A 19,346-nucleotide genomic window follows, 5' to 3' on the forward strand; every position below is an offset into this window, starting at 1 on the left:
ATATACACAGTGTTGATGTAATGCTTTTGTTATATACACAGTCAGTGTTGATGTAATGTTTTTGTTATATACACAATCAGTGTTGATGTAATGTTTTTGTTATATACACAGTCAGTGTTGATGTAATGTTTTTGTTATATACACAGTCAGTGTTGATGTAATGTTTTTGTTATAGACACAGTCAGTGTTGATGTAATGCTTTTGTTATATACACAATCAGTGTTGATGTAATGCTTCTGTTGGGTACAATCAGTATAATGTATACGTTGAGTATACAGTCAGTGTTGATGTAATGTTTTCGTTTTGTATACAGTCAGTATTAGTGTAATGTTTTCGTTTTGTATACAGTAAGTGTTAATGTAATGTTTACGTTGAGCATAGCATACAATTACTATCGACGTAATATTTTCGCTGAGTATAGAGTTATTGTTAGTGTAACGTCGGTATTATTATTAAACCAACAAACGGATTGTTTCTTCCTTTTTTATACATTTGACATGGTTTACTGAACAACCAATGAATGGACAATGGTGGCACTTTTATTAAATAAAGCCATTCTTTTCTTTAAACAGAAAACAATTGACAAATAATATTTGAAGCATTCTTTATTTTTATGAAGGGTTCAGTGAAACAGCAATTCTCGAATCTCATCAAAATTGCTTCATATATATATAATATATATATTTGCATGTTTGTATGTATATAATATATATATATATATATATATATATATATATATATATATATATATATATATTCAAGCAAATATTAAATACAATGGAGACACGCATATATATATAATATATATATGTGTATGTTTGTGTGTGTATATATATATATGTGTGTGTGTGTGTATATGTGTGTATATATGAGTATATGTATGTGTGTGTATATATATATATATATATATATATATATATATACACACACACACACATATAGGAGCGTCAATTCAGACTTGGTTCACTGTGCAAAGCGGTAAATTATTGGGTAAAAAAGATCTAAGATTTCTTTCTGAACACTATCAGGTTATCTACAAAAAAAGTACATTTCGGGTTGGTTCATGGTGTGTGTGTGTGTGTGTGTGTGTGTGTGTGTGTGTGTGTGTGTGTGTGTGTATACATACGTACATACACACATGCATATATATATAGATCTTTTATCTTTTTCACCCAGCAATTATATATATATATATACTAGCATGGGTGTCCGGCGTTGCCCGGGTGTTTAGAAGCGTATTCTGAAAAAAAAAAAAAAAAAAAAACGGTCAATTTTTTTAACTTTGACTCCTATTATGACCCCTGAAAATTTATTGTTTTGGGCTCAAATCGAGTTATTAAGTTAGATCCATGTCCAAGGAACCTATATGTAAAATTTCAAGTGTTTAGACCCCAAATTGTCGGAGGAGTTGGGTAGAGTTCTCAAAAGTCAAATCGTTGAACTTTGACCCCTTAATCGCCAAATTTCTGGCCGAAAACCGATCACATCAATTTTCCCAAATCTCAGTACCCTGTATATCAAATTTCGAGTCTGTAGATTTAAAATTGAGAGTTATTGCATAGGGAAATGTATACACACACACACACACAGACAGACAGACAGCAGGTTCACTTTTATATATATATATATATATATATATATATATATATATATATATATATATATATATATATATATATATATATATATATGAAAGTGAACGGCTTTTTTATTTACTCATTATTTCATTTTATTTTACTTAAATATTTTTTCTTTAATTTAAATACATTTTTTTTTCATTTTTTTCGTGCGCGTGTTTATTTTATTTTTTAATAAAATAAATGTTTCGCTTTTTTTTTTTTCGAGGATAAGTGATACACAACTTTTTTTCACGTGCGTGTTTATTTTAATGGTAATTTCGTTTATTTCCATAATAAACACGCGCACGAAGAAAACGAAAGAAAATTAACTAAATTTATTTAAGTTAAAGAAAAATTATGTAAGTAAAAAAAAAAAATATTTAAACAATGAATAAATAAAACAGCGGTGAGGGGGCGTCGTTAAAGCATCTTTAATTTTTCTTTAACTTAAATAAATTTAGTTCATTTTTTTTTTTTGTGAGCGGATAAAAGTAGCAGTATCAGAATTTTTGTAGGAATTTTTGACACCCCTAACACGAAACTGCGAATACAATATAAAAATCTCGTAATTTCTCTGTTAAAAGTGGGTTATTTATTTTCTTTATGGATTATACTTCCAAAATAAACTATTACAGTTGTTTTAAAAGTAATAAAAATATTTTTTTTTTTTTTTTAAAACAGTAATGAATTTTCCGAACTCAATATTTTTCAATTTTTAAACTCAATATTTTTAAATTTTTAAATTTTAAAAATCTATCAAAATTTTTCTATTGATTCTATTTTTACGATATTTTCAGGGTCAATGTGAAATTTTATGTTCTTTCCAATAAACCGAATATAATATTTTAGACAAACGTTTTTTTTAAATTCACGCCCCCCCCATTTTCACGCCCCCCCATTTTCACGCCCCCCCCCATTTTGAAATGTCTATTAAAAAGTAAATAATTAATTTATGTTTAATAGGTTTATATATCACAAATTGAAGAGAAAAGGTCAATAAATAATATATTCAAATTTAAAACAAAAAAAAAAATCAGTTTTTTAGAAATTTACCTGTAAAGTCCGAAGTTTAAAACCTTATTTTATAAGAACACATTTTTTCTTTTTGTCTTTTTTTTTTTTTTTTTAATGAAACCTTGGTCCTTGCTCCTTTAATTGAAAAAAAAATTAGGGCTTGAATTACATTTTTCGAGGAGTTATAAGCTTAGAAAGATAGGGGGTCGAATAATTTACGCCTCTCATTTTGAAATGTCTATTAAAAAGTAAATAATTAATTTATGTTTAATAGGTTTATATATCACAAATTGAAGAGAAAAGGTCAATAAATAATATATTCAAATTTAAAACAAAAAAAAAAATCAGTTTTTTAGAAATTTACCTGTAAAGTCCGAAGTTTAAAACCTTTTTAAAAAAAAAAAAAAACACATTGTTTTGTTTTGTTTTTTTTTAAAATAAAACCTTGGTCCTTACTCCTTTAATTGAAAAAAAAAATTAGGGCTTGAATTACATTTTTCGAGGAGTTATAAGCTTGGAAAGATGGGGTGGAATTATTCACTATTTTCACGAAATTTCTGACACTGCTAGATAAAAGTAACAAAAGATGATATGAAGGAAGTAACTGTTCTTCATTTTTTTTTTTTTTTTTTTTACATTTTCACCTCAAACAAGGCACATTGCCACTTTGGTGTAGGGGGCTACTATCAGGGGCAACAACTACTGGGGCACTATGTTGGGATTTGGGCAGCAAGATGTCGGTTCACGTTACACTTGAACTTCTGCATGTCAGTACAGTTAGGGAAGCAGGGACCTGGAATGGAATTCCAGAGTCTAGCGGTTCTGGGGAAGAAACTACTGGAGTAGAAAGATCTTTTACATCTAGGGATCTCTACTGCGTGGGGGTGGGATTTAGCTGCCTGTCAGGTTTGTCGAGGGTGTCTACGTTGTGGGGGCACAAGTGTCTGCAGTTCGTCAGAGCATTTACCATTAAAATACTTATAGAACAGGCAGAGGGATGCAACGTTTCGTCGATGGGACAGAGGCTGAAGCTTAGATGCCAGTTCAGGGCCTATCAGATTGGCGACTCTGTTTTGAACCTTGTCTAGGAGCGAGAGACTAGCAGCAGATGCACCAGCCCAAATGTGACAGCAATAGTCCATACATGGGCGAATGGTGGCCTTATAGAGGTACAGGATACTTTCAGGTGTCAGTAGTTTTCTAGCACGGTAGAGAGAGCCTACCTTCTTCGCAACGGCCCTGGCAATGTTTTCAATATAATTGTTCCAACTCATGTTTCCTGTGGACGTTAGGCCACGCAGTTTGAAAGATGTACTCTCAGATAGGGAGTCACTGGCCATTGCTATTGGTGGCAGAGAAGGTTTCTTGTAATTATTGAAGGAAACCAGTTTAGTCTTCGCAGCATTGAATGTGACCATCCATTTTTGTCCACATTCCACTACAGATATATATGAAGAAAACATTTCAGAGATGATAAGAGAAAAAAATCCCTGGGAAAATGTTAAAGATGCCTCAGGCATCAGTAAGATGCATGTTATTAGTTGTGTTGATGGTTCGACTCAAGTAAGGATCCATCATCAACTATTGTATATGAAGATGAGGATATAGATAGAAACGAAAAACTGAATATTAGTGATTGGGCCTTAGTCTCCTATGATGGTAAAAAATTTCCTGGTGAAGTTTTGTCAATTGTAGATACTGATATAAAAGTATAAGTAATGAAGTATTCCAGAAAAGGAAAATGGTACTGGTCAGATAAAGCTGATATAATTGCATACCGGCCCGAGAACGTAATCAGAAAACTGAGTCCACCAGTTCCAGTAGGAATGGTAGATATTGGAAGAAATCAGGATGTTCTTTATCATTTTCAACCTGAAATTTTTCAATAAATAAATCTATTTTATAGCATTGTATTTTTTTTTTTTTTCTTCCTTTGAAGATTGTAATGCTGGGTATGGGGCAGCCAAACCAGCTGCTAACATTGCCCCGCTTTTTTATTGAAACCAACCGAGAGCTCTTTTTAGTATCCTCGCTGTTCCCTTAAGTGCAATTGTCTGAATCTCTTTTGCACTTGGTTCACCAGGGATATTATTAGTTAGGTAGGACTTCAGGTTCTTCTTCATAAGTCCTGTGGCACCTATGATAACTGGTATGATCGATATCCCCTTTAGGTTCCAGTTTCTTTTCATATCATACATGAGACCTTGGTATTTGGTCCGTTTCTCTCTTTCAGCTCTGTTAAGACCGCCATCATTAGGAACACTCACTTCAATCAAGGTTGCAACTCTCTCTGACTTATTCCATATAACTATGTCAGGTTTCACAGCAGCATTTTCAAGGTAGGTGGCTGTAGGGATTACATGGTCGTAATGTATGGTATAGAAGTCATTTCCAACTGTTCTTTCAGGTTGATGTCCCCAGGACTTGCTGCTACACTAGTATGTTATTTATTATGTTGAAATACATTGATTATTGAAAGTTTTTAAGTGATATTTTAACATGTAACACACGTGACTTTAGCATGTAACACACGTGACGTCACGTGTGTTACACAAATTCAAAGTGTTCTTTCAAGAAGAAAAAATAGCTTTTTTTTTCTTTTTTTGCTATTATTTTGTTTGCGGTAATATACTAGCTTATAATCAGAAAGGATTTTTTCCTTAGGGGTTTTATTAAAGAATTAGAAAAAAAAATGTTAATTAAGCGTCACGTGTGTTACATCGGCACAGGGCTAACTTTATGAAAATTTCATGTAAAAATGATTAACAACAGAAGCTCAGAGCGTCAATTATTTTGAAATGTATCAATCATAAAAAATATAATTTAATATCCTACTATATTATTTATTAGTAAAAATAAATGCCTGAAAAATAAGCAATTCTTTCATTTTTCAACTTTAATAAATAGCCGATGTTTATAACCCCAGCACAGACAACACAAACAAGATCAGAATTGGAATTTTTTTTTTTTTTTTTTTTTGTAGTTTAGGGTGTTGTCTTTCAGAAAAAAAACATAATAATGTTAAAATTTTCCAATTTTGGACCACTTTCCATGGAATTTACCATAAAGGGTATTCAGAGATAGGGCAAGCTTTTTCATCGGTTTGGGTCGAACATTTTTAGTTGCCAATATGTATGTATGTATGTTTGCATGTCTGCCTAAAACTTTTGACAGAGGCGACAGATTTTACCAAAATCAGTATCATTTTAAAGTCTGACGTTTCAGACGACAAATATCGAAAAATTGGCTAAAAACATTAATATCTTCACCTTCAACTGGGAACTTTTCTACAGGAAGGGAGGGTCGCTTTTTTCGCCGATATTTTTGAAAGTCATCCTCTCCTTTCGATTGCAAGCCTTAATTTTAAAAAATGTCACTTCCGGTTTGGCGGTGGTCGTAACAGCATAGACGTGAGGTTTTTTCCCCCGTTCTTTTCCTCCTTCGCGGTACGGGTTCAAGCCTGCCTTCCTACTACCACTTTTTAAAATTCTTTTTTTGTTGCTCAACAGACACATCACAACACCCAGGCAACGCCGGGCACTCATACTAGTCTATCTATGTATATGTGAAAGTGTCTGTGTGTGTCTGTGTACATTTCCCTACGCAATAACTCTGTCAATTTTAAGTCTACAGACTCGAAATTTGATATACAGGGTACTGAGATTTGGGAAAATCTTTCTGATCGGTTTTCGACCAGAAGTTTTGCTGTTAAGGGGTCAAAGTTCAACGATTTGACCTTTGAGAACTCTACCAAACTCCTCCGACAATTTTGGGTCTAAATACTTGAAATTTCAGATGTAGGTTTCTTGGACATGGATCTAACTTAATAACTTGATTTGAGCCCAAAACAATACATTTTCAGGGGTCATAATAGGGGTTAAAGTTTTAAAAAATTGACCGTTTTTTTTTTTTGTTTTTTTTTTGCTCAACATACACCTCCAAACACCCGGGCAACGCCGGGCTGAAATGCTAGTAATATATATATATATATATATATATATATATATATATATATATATATATATATATACTCATTGCTTACCTTGAATTTGTAAATACAAAATGGACATAAAATCAATGTTATTATGTTTTTATTTTTTTTCTCAAATTGTTAAAATACAACAACAACAAAAAAAAACAGAATTCTAAAAAAATAATTAACTTTTAAAAAATTTAATTAAAATAAAATTCTAATATTCCGCCATATGAAGTGTTAAACATAGATTTTTGAGTAAGGTTTTCCAATTTAAAAAAAATCTTTTCATATAATAGAAAAAAATGACTATTAGCAATTATAAAATAGCAAATTTAACTATCACTTTAAATTACTTTAATTGTTAAAAGACGTTTATTTTTACAGGGTGGGGGGAGTGTCAACTTGATTTTAGCGCGTATTTAAAAAAATGTACAGAAGCCTCTAATTAAATAAATTAACATAAACAATAACAAAAACAACACTGCTTCTCTGCTTCAGTCAAAGCGTCTAGCGGTATCCGTAAAAAGTATGCACAAACACAAAATGATGACGTGGCTAATAGTCCATAAAATGTTGGTGATTTTACACAAACATTTGCACATCCCTATTACATTGTAAATTGGTCTAAATTGTAAATTGGTGAAATTGCAAATTGGACTAAATTGTAAATTGGTCTACATTGTAAATTAGTCTTAATTGTGAATTGGGCTATATTGTAAATTGGTCTAAATTATAAATATGTCTAAATTGTAAATTAGTCTAAATAGTAAATTGGGCTACATTGTAAATTAGTCTACATTATAAATTGATCTTAATTGTAAATTGGGCTATATTGTAGATTACTTTAAATTGTTAATTAGTATAAATTGTACATTAGTCCAAATTGTAAATTGGGCTACATTGTAAATTAGTCTAAATTATAAATTGGACTACATTGTAGATTGGTCTAAATTGTAAACAGTTCAAACTAATCTTTGGATAAAAAAAAAGGGGGCCAATGATAAAACATACTTGACTGTCTTCCAAATCCCGAGAGATATAAAATCATCTTCTTGACCCGACACATCTGTTAAGCGTTCTCATATTCAGGTTATCTTAACAATTGAAACCCGCCAAGAGATCGTGATAATCAAACCGGTTGGGCCAAAATAAAGATGGCCGCAAGGTCTACCATCTGTTTGTTCACACATCATCTACAAAAGATATCAATGGATTTCCATAAGATTTTGACCCAAATAAAAACAGCAGATCTTCACGCATACGGCGTTCGATATTTGTATTATATGGATTCTTTGGACTACTCTTCTCATTTCGAGTGTTGTTTTCACAACGTTTTAGTTGATGTAACCTCTGAACTTCGGGGGTATTTTGTTGAACTGAGCCATCTCTCTTTTGAGATCAGCAATCTGTATAGAATTTCAAATAAGACTTTATTTAATTCATTGGGGGGAGGGTAGAAGTCCTAAATAGTTCACAATTGTATTTTTGAGTGTCACACGCTCTGAGGATTGAACCTTCAACCTCCAGAAGAGTGTCAGAGTGGATAAACATTTTGATAAAATTCAGTTGTAAGTTACATTTCTCTGGAGGTTGAAGGTTCAATCCTCGGTGCATGTGACACTCAAAATACAATTGTGAATTATTTAGGACTTCTACTCAGTCATGGCTGATGGAACAAGAACATGTTAACCCCATAAATTAAACATAGGAGTCCATTTGAAATTCCATGCCGTTCGACAGAATTATTCCCAAGTTCGACAAGATACACCTGGAGAAGATCAGAGGTTACATCTACCAAAACATTGTTTGAATAACACTCAAAATAAGAACAGTTGGATAAAGTACTTGGTAAAATTCAGTTGTGAGTTACACTCTTCGGGAGGTTGAAGGTTCAATCCTCAGTGTGGGCGGCACTCAAAATACAATTGCGAATTACTTAGGACTTCTACCCAGTCATGGCTGATGGAACGAGAGCATGCTACTCCCGTAAAGTAAATAAAGGGTTCCATTTGAAATTCCGTTCCGATTATTGAGTTCAACAAAAAAGGTCACGAGTTTGACAGAAAGGTTTACTGAGTTCGACAAGATAATCTTGAAAAAGGCCTACGGCTACATCGACTGAAACGTTGTGAAGATAACACTTTAGATGAAAACAATAGTCCGAAGAATCCAAATAATATGAATAATCATTCCACATCTCAAAAATTCAAAACCGTAAAAGTGCGATATTTTCTTCAACCAAATATGATGTGGCCCTGTCGGTGGGGCATTAGAATACGCCGACTGCCCCCCTGCAGAGGGTAAAAGTCCCTCAATGGGGGTCCTGGATATGACCTTAAACTATATCCAGTGGTGAGGCCCCAGCTTGCAGGCTTTGGGGAGTGTGGAGCCACCCTTTAATTACCTTTGCTCCCAGGTCCACTCTAACCCGGAGTGGCAGTACCTGTTAGGGTCCCAACTATGGGTTAAATAGAAACCAACGTGAAAACAACAAATATATTCTATTAAAAATGTTTTTCTTCAAAATCTTTGGATTCGGCATTAAATAACCCAAAAAGGGTTGATATGCCGTAAAACAAAAACAACCAACCAACCAACCAAATATGATGATGCTTAAAATAAAATATGCATCAAGTGCGCTTGGAAGCCAAATCACAACATAATATTAGGAAAATAAACAAATATTTTACTTGTTTGAAATTTATAACAAAAATATCTTTCGGTGCTATACTCCATCCTCAGTATGTTGTTTTCTTTTTTCTTGCCATGTTGTAAAGTTGGAGTTGGAGAAAGAAGTCTGTAAAGAGCTGCGCGTTGTATCTCAGCGGTTGTATTTTGAATTGTTGGAGCAGTGCATAGGCAATGCGAGAATGTCAAGGGAGGGTGTGAGTTTCATATAAAAACGTTGATTTTATTTGAATAAAATAAAATACGCATCAAGTGCGCTTGAAAGCCAAATCACAATGTAATATTATTATTTTATTTTATTCAAATTAAATCAACGTTTTTATATGGAACTCACACCCTAGATGAGAATGCTTGTTAAATTTGGCAGTCATTGCTCAACTACAGTGCTACTCTTAGCCATCTGACCAACTGAGGTAGTTCCTCTTGGAATACTCTTTCATGCCTCAACATTATATACAATATTTACTTGCAAAGTTGTAAGATATAATATTTGACTCTAATTCTTAGAATTCTAAAAATTTCAATTCCGACTGCTAGGATTTCAAAATATATGGCTTTGACTCACAGAATTCCAAAATATCCTACACCAATTTTCTGAACATTCTAAAATATCTGACTCTGACTTCTAGGATTCCAAAATACATTTGGGCTGGTGCGTCTGCTATTAGTCTCTCACTCCTGGATAGGATTCAAAAGAGAGTCGCCAACTTGATAGGTCCTGAACCAAACTCTGTCCCATCGACAAAATGTTGCATCCCTCTGCCTTTTTTTTGCAAGTATTTTAATGGTGGATGCTCCAACAAACTCCAAGCTCTTGTAACCCCTTAACGTAAATACCCCTGACAAACCCTACAAGCAGCAAATTCCCACCCCTACACGGTAGAGATCCCTAGATGTAAGAAAGCCTTCTATTCAGTTTCTTTCCCAGAACTGCTAGACTTTGGAATTCCCTTTAGTTTCTTGCTTCCCTAGCTGTACTGACATGCAGGAGTTCAAGTGTAATGTAAACAGGCATCTTGCTGCTCAACTCCCTACATAGTATCCCTGCAACTTGTCCCTGATAGTAGCCCCCTACGTCAAAGTGGCACTGTGCCTTGTTTGGGGTGAAAATGTAATAAAAAATATATATATCAGACTCTGACTAATAGAATTCCAAAATATCCAACTTCTAGGATTCAAAAATATCTGATGCCAACTTATAGAATTCCAAAACATCTGACTTTAACTCCTACAACTCTGATTCCTAGAATTCGAAAATAATAATTTTAGGAAGCGTTTTCTCACTTGATCACTACGTTTCACTTCTGACTTCCTCCCAGGATGCACCTTTCTGAACATGTTAGTTTTATCATAGTTAAATTCTAACAGGGTTTTCAATTCTTTTATTCAATCTTAAAATTAAAACGTGAAAAATTCCTGATTTTGACCTTATTTTTACATTGAAATATTGCTGCACTAATTGCCAAGGATATTAATCTGAACATCTCACCAGATTAATTAGATATTGACCTTCAAACTTGCGATCAGTTTTGCCTTTGTGTCTAGACGAGAGGATTATCTTTAAATGACAAAGTTAATACTTTTCCGTTACATGAGAACAGGTCAATTGGAGTTTAATTTTACTGTGGATTATCTGAATCTTGATCCATTCTTAGGATACATATATATATATATATAAGTGAAAATGTCCGTGTCTGTCTGTCTACACTTCTCTACCAAATAACTCTGTCAATTTTCGGTCTACAGACTCGAGCTTTGAAAAAAAGGGTAGTGAAATTTGGGAAAATCTTATTAATCGGTTTTCGGCCAGAAATTTGGCTGTTAAGGAGTCAAAGCTCAACAATTTCACCTTAAAAGATATTTAATATATATCCTTGTTTTAAATAAATATTTAATATATATCCTTGTTTTGAATAAATATTCAATATATCTCCTTAAAAAAATATTTAATATATCTCTTTATATGCGGATAAGACAAAGTTTATGACTTCCAATGTGAAAGGAGAGATCAGATCAGGGCTTTGGTTGGATCAACACTGAAAGAAGTCGCTGAGTTTACGTATCTGAGCAGCAACATAGTTTCCACAGAGAGAGATATCGGAATTCGCATCTCAAAAGCATGGACCGCATTGGATTGGCTACATTCAGTATGGACTTCAGGACTGGCTGACAAACTGAAAAGGCAGTTCTTCAGGGTAGTGGTAGAGTCTGTCCTTGTTTACGGTGCTACAGCCTGGATACTCACCAAAAGATTGGAAAGAAAACTAGATGGCACATACACCCGTATGCTAAGAACAATATTAAATATATCTTGGCAAAATCATCCCACGAAGCAGCAACTTTATGGCAACCTACCTGCCATATCTAATACCATCAGAGAAAGACGCCTACGATTTACCGGGTCATTGTCTGAGGAGCAAGCATGAATTGGTGAGTGATGTATTGCTATGGACTCCATGACACGGACGTGCAAGCAGAGGATGACCTAGATCCACGTACATCCAACAAATAGCACATGACGCCAACTGTGAACCTGAAGATCTGAGGCAACTGATGGAAGACAGGAAACTCTGGAGAGGAAGAGTCACATTGGTCCGGGCAAAGAGCCCGTCATGATGATGATATCTCCTTATTTTAAATAAATATTTAATATACCAAATAAAAATGGGCAAGAAAAAAACAACTTGAGTTTATTGGTCCACCGACTTAGTCAGATTTGGACCTTAGAATTCATCCTCGTCCGTTCGTTCCCAAAATTCTCAATCCCAGAATTTTGTTAAACATTCTGGTTTCCTCACAAGGGGGTCAAAAGGAATCAAGATGGCCCCAAAATAGTACTTTTCAGGACATAGAATCTTTTCTGACCATTAGATTTTGCTGAAAATTACCTAAAAGCAACATCACATGGATATACATCTGGAAACATAATATTTTACCCTGGGAAAATTCTGGGGCTTGAACCTCAGGGTGTTTTAGGAGTCAAAAACACACCTTTTGGGGCTAATTTTTATTTTTCTCCTAAAATTCAAGGTATCAGTCGAGGGGCGATATAGTTTTTGGCTTGTTAACTGTTTATTTGCAAATTCGTTGAAAGAAATCCCAACTGTTTATTTAATTTCTAGGGTTCTTGAAACATAATTGATCCATATATATATATATTATTTTTTTATTACCATTTTATCTGTTTGGTTACATATATTTCGGATGTTGGACCATGTTTACGATCTTACAGAAATGGTTGTTAGTATTTGGAAGAAGTGTTTTAAAAGAAATACAAGAAAAAAAGGGGGTAGGAGATAATAAGGGGGAGGGGGCGGGTATCGACAATATTTCAGTTTTGAAGGTTAAAATACATTAGATGACTAGCAGATTCAGGTAGGCGTAGGTGGAGATATATGGATATAGGGAGATGGAGATGGAGAGAGGATGTAAAGAAAAAAGAGAGGGAGGTAAGGAGAGGAGGGGGGAGGAGTTTCAATTTTTAGGCTTTCATTTTTGACTGCTTTTTGCTTGTTCAGCCATGTATATGAAGTAGATGAGAGAGAGAAAGAGAAGAGGGAAGAGAAAGGGTTTTTTGTAGGTGTCATGTGTTTGAAAAGTACAAGGTTCCATTTAAAATTTTCGCAGTCACTATAAGTTGACTTGTTCATTTCAGTTGACAATGAGTTGTTTTTAGGTAGTTAAGAATTAATACATACGCTAACGCACGCGCAAATATGCATACACACACATACATACATATGTACATTTCTACACATCCATATACAGACACATATGCACATAGACGTATATATAAACAATTATATTGCAGACATACCTGCATCTATATGCAGACATACATGCACATACACAAGTCCTATACACATATATATATTCACATATATACATAGGCACACACACACATATATATATATATATATATATATATATATATATATATATATATATATACTCACACACCTACATATATACATATACGTGGAGATATAGATCTCCAGTAAGAAGTAGATGTACATACATACATACATACATACACACACACACACACATGTACCCACATACACGTATACACAATTACATAAATATACATATTTATAAAAATATAAATCTACAGACATATATAGACATATACATATATATATACACAGACAAGTGTATATTTATACCAAGTAAATAAAGTAAAGTTAGGATAAATAAATAATAATAAATAAATAAATACATGGGTGTAGTTAATAATGCGAGGTTAGGTAGACACATCGTTAAGTTCATATATATGGTGCTTTGGGCAGTGGTTATGTTCAACCTTATTTTCAGTGTTAAATGCATTGTGGATACAGGCATATACATACAAACAAATACATCCATATAAACTCAGATATAGCTATACCTTTATACATACGTTCAGCCATGCATACCCATAGATACACACATATATACAGACATTAACACCCAGATGTATGCAAACACATACATGTGCACATAGACAGAGATATACCAATATACACTCATGTATATACACACGACCCATGAGCACATACACTTATACACGTGCACCTAGAAACATATACATAAACACACATAAGGATGTATATATATATATAGACCCAACCATGCCCGCACATACACACACACACATATATATATATGAAGATACACGTATGGATCTCCAGTAAGATGTAGATGTACATACACATACATACATATGTGTATGCACACACATGTACCGATATACACGTATATACAATTATGTAAATATACAAATATAAAAAATTAAAACACATGTTTACTCTGCAATAGTATTGAGCACTCTAATTACCAGTTTTACCAAGGCTGCTGCAAGGAAGGTTGACTCCCTCTACCGTGCTAGAAAACTACTTACGCCTGACAGTATCCTATACCTCTATAAGGCCACCATTCGCCCATGTATGGAGTACTGTTGTCACATCTGGGATGGTGCATCTGCTGCTTGTCTCTCGCTCCTGGACAAGGTTCAAAAGAGTCGCCAACCTGATAAGTCCTGAACTGTCATCCTCTATCCCATCGACGAAATGTTGCATCCCTCTGCCTGTTCTACAAATACTTTAATGGTGAATGCTCTGACGAACTACAAACACTTGTACCTCCTCGACGTAACTACCCCCGACAAACCCGACAAGCTACTAAGTCTCATCCCTTTACAGTAGAGATCCCTAGGTGCAAGAAAGCCTTTTACTCCAATAGTTTCTTCCCCAGAACTACGAGTCTTTGGAACTCCCTTCCGGGATTCTGCTTTCCCAACTGCACTGATATGCAGAAGGTCAAGTGTAATGTTAACAAACATCTTTCTACTCATCTCCCTTCATAATGACCCTGCTAATTAAGTCCCTGATAGTAGCCCCCTGCTTCAAAGTGGCACTGTGCCTTGTTTGGGGTGAAACTTGAATAAAAAAAAAAATAAAAAAAATATATATATATCTTCTTCTTCTTGCTCGTCCGTCGAAGTCGACGATGACCAAGGTATCAATCAATTCGGCGTCAGGGGTTTGTGGGTCCTGAGATGGCTGATTAGGCCAATCCGTGCTCGGCAGACTCTTCCACACTCTGGACACGTGAAGGCGGTATCAGCTGTGAACCGGCAGCTCTCTCCTTCCTCCTCTTGCGCTTCTGCTGGTCGTGTGTCATGCGTTGATTCTCTGCCCTGTCGGCTCCTAGGCTGATGACGCAACGCCAGGCCGAACGTTCAGCAGCGCGACTCTCCCAAGACTGGGGGCTGATGTCAAAGTCTTTTAGGGACGTTCTCAGACAGTCTTTATATCGTTTCTTTTGGCCCCCTGCATTCCGCTTTCCCTGGCTGAGTTCCCCATAGAAAAGTTGTTTGGGGATTCGGCTGTCGTGCATGCGATAGACATGGCCTGCCCACCGGAGCTGGGTTTTGCGGATTATGGTGGTGATGGTATGGAGCCCCGCGCGCTTCAAGACTTCTGTGTCAGGAATTCTGTCTTGCCAGCGGATGTTGAGAAGATTACGGAGGCATCTGAGGTGGAAGCCATTCAACTGTTTTTCATGTCTTTTATATGGCGTCCAAGTTTCGCAGGCGTAGACTAGGGTTGTCAGGACGACCGCTCGGTATACTTTCAGTTTGGTTGCGAGTGTAATGCCTCTCATCTTCCACACATTGTCTCTAAGTCTTCCAAATGCACTGCTCGCTGTGGAGATCCTATGGTTAACCTCAATGTCAATGTTGGCGGTGCGGGAGAGGGTGCTGCCAAGGTAGGTGAATTGCTCCACAGCATGGATCTTCTGTCCTTTGACAGTGATGCCGGGTTCATGGTATGCATCTCCTGGGGCGGGTCGGTACATAACTTCTGTCTTCTTTGTACTGATGGTGAGACCAAAGTTGTCACAACTGGTGGAAAATCCGTCCATTTGACGTTGCATCTCTATCTCATTTGGGGCATTAAGGGCACAGTCATCGGCAAAGAGAAGGTCTCTGATGATGGTTTCCCTCACTTTCGTGACTGCCTGCATTCGCCTGATGTTAAACAATTCCCCATCACATCTGTACTTGATGACAATGCCAGAGTGACTGTCTTTGAAAGCGTCCTGGAGCATGGCAGAGAAAACCATGCTGAAGAGCGTCGGGGCTAAGACACAACCCTGCTGTTTGGCAGGTGCCCGTTATAATTAGTTAATGAGGTCAAGTTTGACTGCGGGATAGTATTCATTTACTGCGGAACGCTTTTTTTTATTTTTATTCTCCCAAGATGTTATAGGAAAAAGACTAACCCACATGCAGAGAGCGACAAATGTTGAATATTTATCTTCCCGAAATCGAGCAAATTAAATAGACAGGCGATCTTCGTTGTTAACTGTGAGATATTACGATTTATATGTGATATAAAAAGTTTTAAAAAGTTGTGAAGCGAGCGACCGCTTCTCTGAAAAAAGCCTTAATATACAAAATACTATTAAAAACCCGCTGAATATATGTCAACCTATGTCACGGTAACATATATTGAGCGAGTTTTTAGCAGTATTTTATCTGTTTTTTTATTTATAACACCTTTTCCCAAACTTACCGTGTTAAAGAGAGAATCAGACGCCATCTTGAATTTTCCAATACATCGGTAAACACTGTATAGTTTTCGAGCTGAATAAACACGTTACATTGAATAAAAACACGAAAAATATATCCAGTTTGGTAGAAAAGTAACTTATCTTGCCTTTGATAACATTTATTTGTTATATATTTGTTTTTTGACAACTTTTTCGAATCTATGTGTACAGTAATACAAACTCCCGTAAGTTACAAAAAAATAATAGCGTTATAAAGATTAATTTGTTAATTTTTTTTTTTTTTTTAGAGTGAGAGTGAGAGAGAGAGGGGGTGGAGAATAGTACGTAGTGTTTGTTTCATGTTAAAGCAGCTAGCCAAACTCAATCGCTCCACTCTCTAAAATAAAAAATAAAAAGCGACAAAAGTTATGGTTTAATATGAGAACGAATAAAGTGGAAAACGATTTGTGTATGTATTTAGTTTTAAATAATCGTAAGTTAAAAAAAAAAAGTAATAGCGCTATAAGGAATAATTTGTGATGTTTTTCAGATTATATATATATATATATATATATATATATATGGTTGGTTGGTTTTTTTTTTTGTTTTACGGCATATCAACCGTTTTCGGGTTATTTAATGCCAAATCCAAAGATTTTGAAGAAAAATATTTTAATAGAATATATTTGTTTTTTCAAGTCGGTTTCTATTTAACCCATAGTTGGAACCCTAACAGGTACTACCACTCCGGGTCAGAGTGGACCTGGGAGCAATGGTAATTAAAGGGTGGCTCCACACTCCCCAAAGCCCACAAGCTGGGGCCTCACGACTGGATATAGTTTAAGGTCATATCCAGGACCATATATATATATAGAGAGAGAGAGAGAGAGAGAGAGAGTATGACAAACCAGATGCAAATTAAACTGTAGCCATTTGGTAAGTTTTTAAGTTGGTTTTGTTTAAATATATACGAGCGGCAAAGAAGTAAACAATTTACACATAATGTTGGTATCTATATGGAGCAAAAAATTGCAGACGCCATGTTGGGTATAATCCGTGAGTGTTCGCTTTTGTGAAAGGTATAAAATGTGGAATAAGAGAATTACAGCTGGCATCAAATGAGAAAGGTTGGAATTTGCAAAGGGAAAAATCATTATTTTCTGAATCTGCAAATCGGAAGTGAACGTTATTTCTATGAGTTTATGATTCAGCTAATAAGGGTGACAGAGCACTACAAGTCTACTGTGTGTAATTTTATGCAGTATCGAGTGGGAGCAGTGAGAACAGTTACAAATTAATGAGAAAAATAGGAAGTACTTTCTCTAATGATATTGACGATAGTGATGATTTCTCTCCTAGGATGAATTGTAGGATAAGGCCTAAATCTGTCTGTAATGAAGTTGTAAAGTTACCAAGGGCCAGAAAAACATTGTATTTCACATCGTAACCTGAAAAAAAATGTATCCTAGAACCACTGCATCCTGAGGTTCTACTGCATTAATAAAATAAAAAATTATGATATTATTCGTTTTTCTAAATGTTCAAATTAAATTAAAGGAAAGAGGTTTTTAGAGATGTGACCAAATTTCTCTAATGTTTACGTGTTGTTTTATTTTCTTGTTTCTTTCTGTGTCTTTCAGGTTGGAAAAGGATTACACGGCTTTGAAAAGTAAAGAAAATGAAGAACAAATTGAATTACGGGTGAGTTGAGTAAATTTTTGTCACTTTCGTTATTACTGTGATGGCAAAACCCTTTTGAAATTTTTAGAATTAAATGACCAACATGAATTGAGCCACACTGTATTTTTACATATTTATCTAATCTAGCAGGAGAGTGGTATACAACTTCAATGTTGCATAATTTGATTGAAAAATGGGTGATTTCCCCAATTTTGATGACAATAAAAGTGTAGCAATCAAAACTTGCTACAATAGCAGGCAGGGGCAAAATCTCGTGGCTCGAGATTTTTAATCAACTCTTTCCCTGACTTGTCCAATCTGTATTTTTACATATTCATCTAATCTAGCAGGAGAGTGGTATACAACTTCAATGTTGCATAATTTCTTGAGTCAGAAGCCAGGTTTAGTTTCATAACAGTTTCCGACGGTTAGTTGTTCTATACAAGTCCTGGAGATGACGTGTTCTCAATAGATATCTGTTCTGTACAGTTTCTGGACTTTATAATTTTTTAGCCAGAGAGAAAAAGATTCATCCCATGTTGACACGAAGAAAACATATGCAAGGTTGCTAAAAAAAAAAAGGTTTAATTTTTATGGAGCAATTCTGGTTTCTGATTGGTTGGTAGCTGTTGGATCTTGACTGAAAGCATGAAAATAAATAACTACAACACAAAAGTAAAATAGAACAGATATATTGAAAGCAAGAAAATATACACAATATTTACATAGAATCCATTGGTATAGTCATGAGAAGATCGTCCCTGGAGAAGGTATCGGCTGGGTAGTCATCGACTCTCGATCTCGTTGTCTCTCTCTGAGTCTCTCATTAGATCTCTGTTGAGTCTCTCCTGTCTTTACGATATCAACCATATTTATATGGTTGACACTCCACACATATGCTAATTAGGTGGATCCTACCACAGCAGTAGCAGAACATGAATTAATTTGATTTGTCAGTTCCTAGCAGCAACGTTTATAAATAGAATCTCCTAACTGTGAGGCACCATACCCCATTACGAGTCAAAAATATTGCAACATAATTTGATTAAAAAATGGGTGATTTCCCCCATCTTAATGACAATAAAAGTGTAGCAGTCAGAACTTGCTACAATAGCAAGCAGGGGTGAAATCTCGCAGCTCGAGATTTAAATCAATTATCTCCCTGGCTTGTCCAATCATAAGCCAACTCTCAATCACATGACCGAGTACATAAAAGGCGAAATCGGCAACTCTTCCTTCTCTTTCCTCCCTGCGCTGCCTGGCAGCAGACCTCGCTTGGGGCCTTTGGCTTCCGGCTAACGAGAGTACAACAAGCCAACATGGCTATCTTTAAA

General features: G+C 35.2%; 1 protein-coding gene across 6 annotated transcripts in view; it reads left to right on the plus strand.

The window, feature by feature from the left end:
• Positions 1–19,346, plus strand: part of LOC145268811 (EVI5-like protein) — a 663,419-nt gene that overhangs the window by 522,209 nt on the left and 121,864 nt on the right. For all 6 annotated transcript variants that reach the window (XM_080124436.1, XM_080124431.1, XM_080124433.1 and 3 more), the window contains one exon: positions 17,973–18,033. In XM_080124436.1, the coding sequence (XP_079980562.1) occupies positions 17,973–18,033 (61 nt within the window). The remainder of the gene's footprint in view (positions 1–17,972; positions 18,034–19,346) is intronic.

This window comes from Euprymna scolopes, chromosome 44, assembly GCF_053919585.1.
Source record: "Euprymna scolopes isolate OS-2025 chromosome 44, ASM5391958v1, whole genome shotgun sequence".
NCBI classification, from domain to species: Eukaryota; Metazoa; Mollusca; class Cephalopoda; order Sepiida; family Sepiolidae; genus Euprymna; species Euprymna scolopes.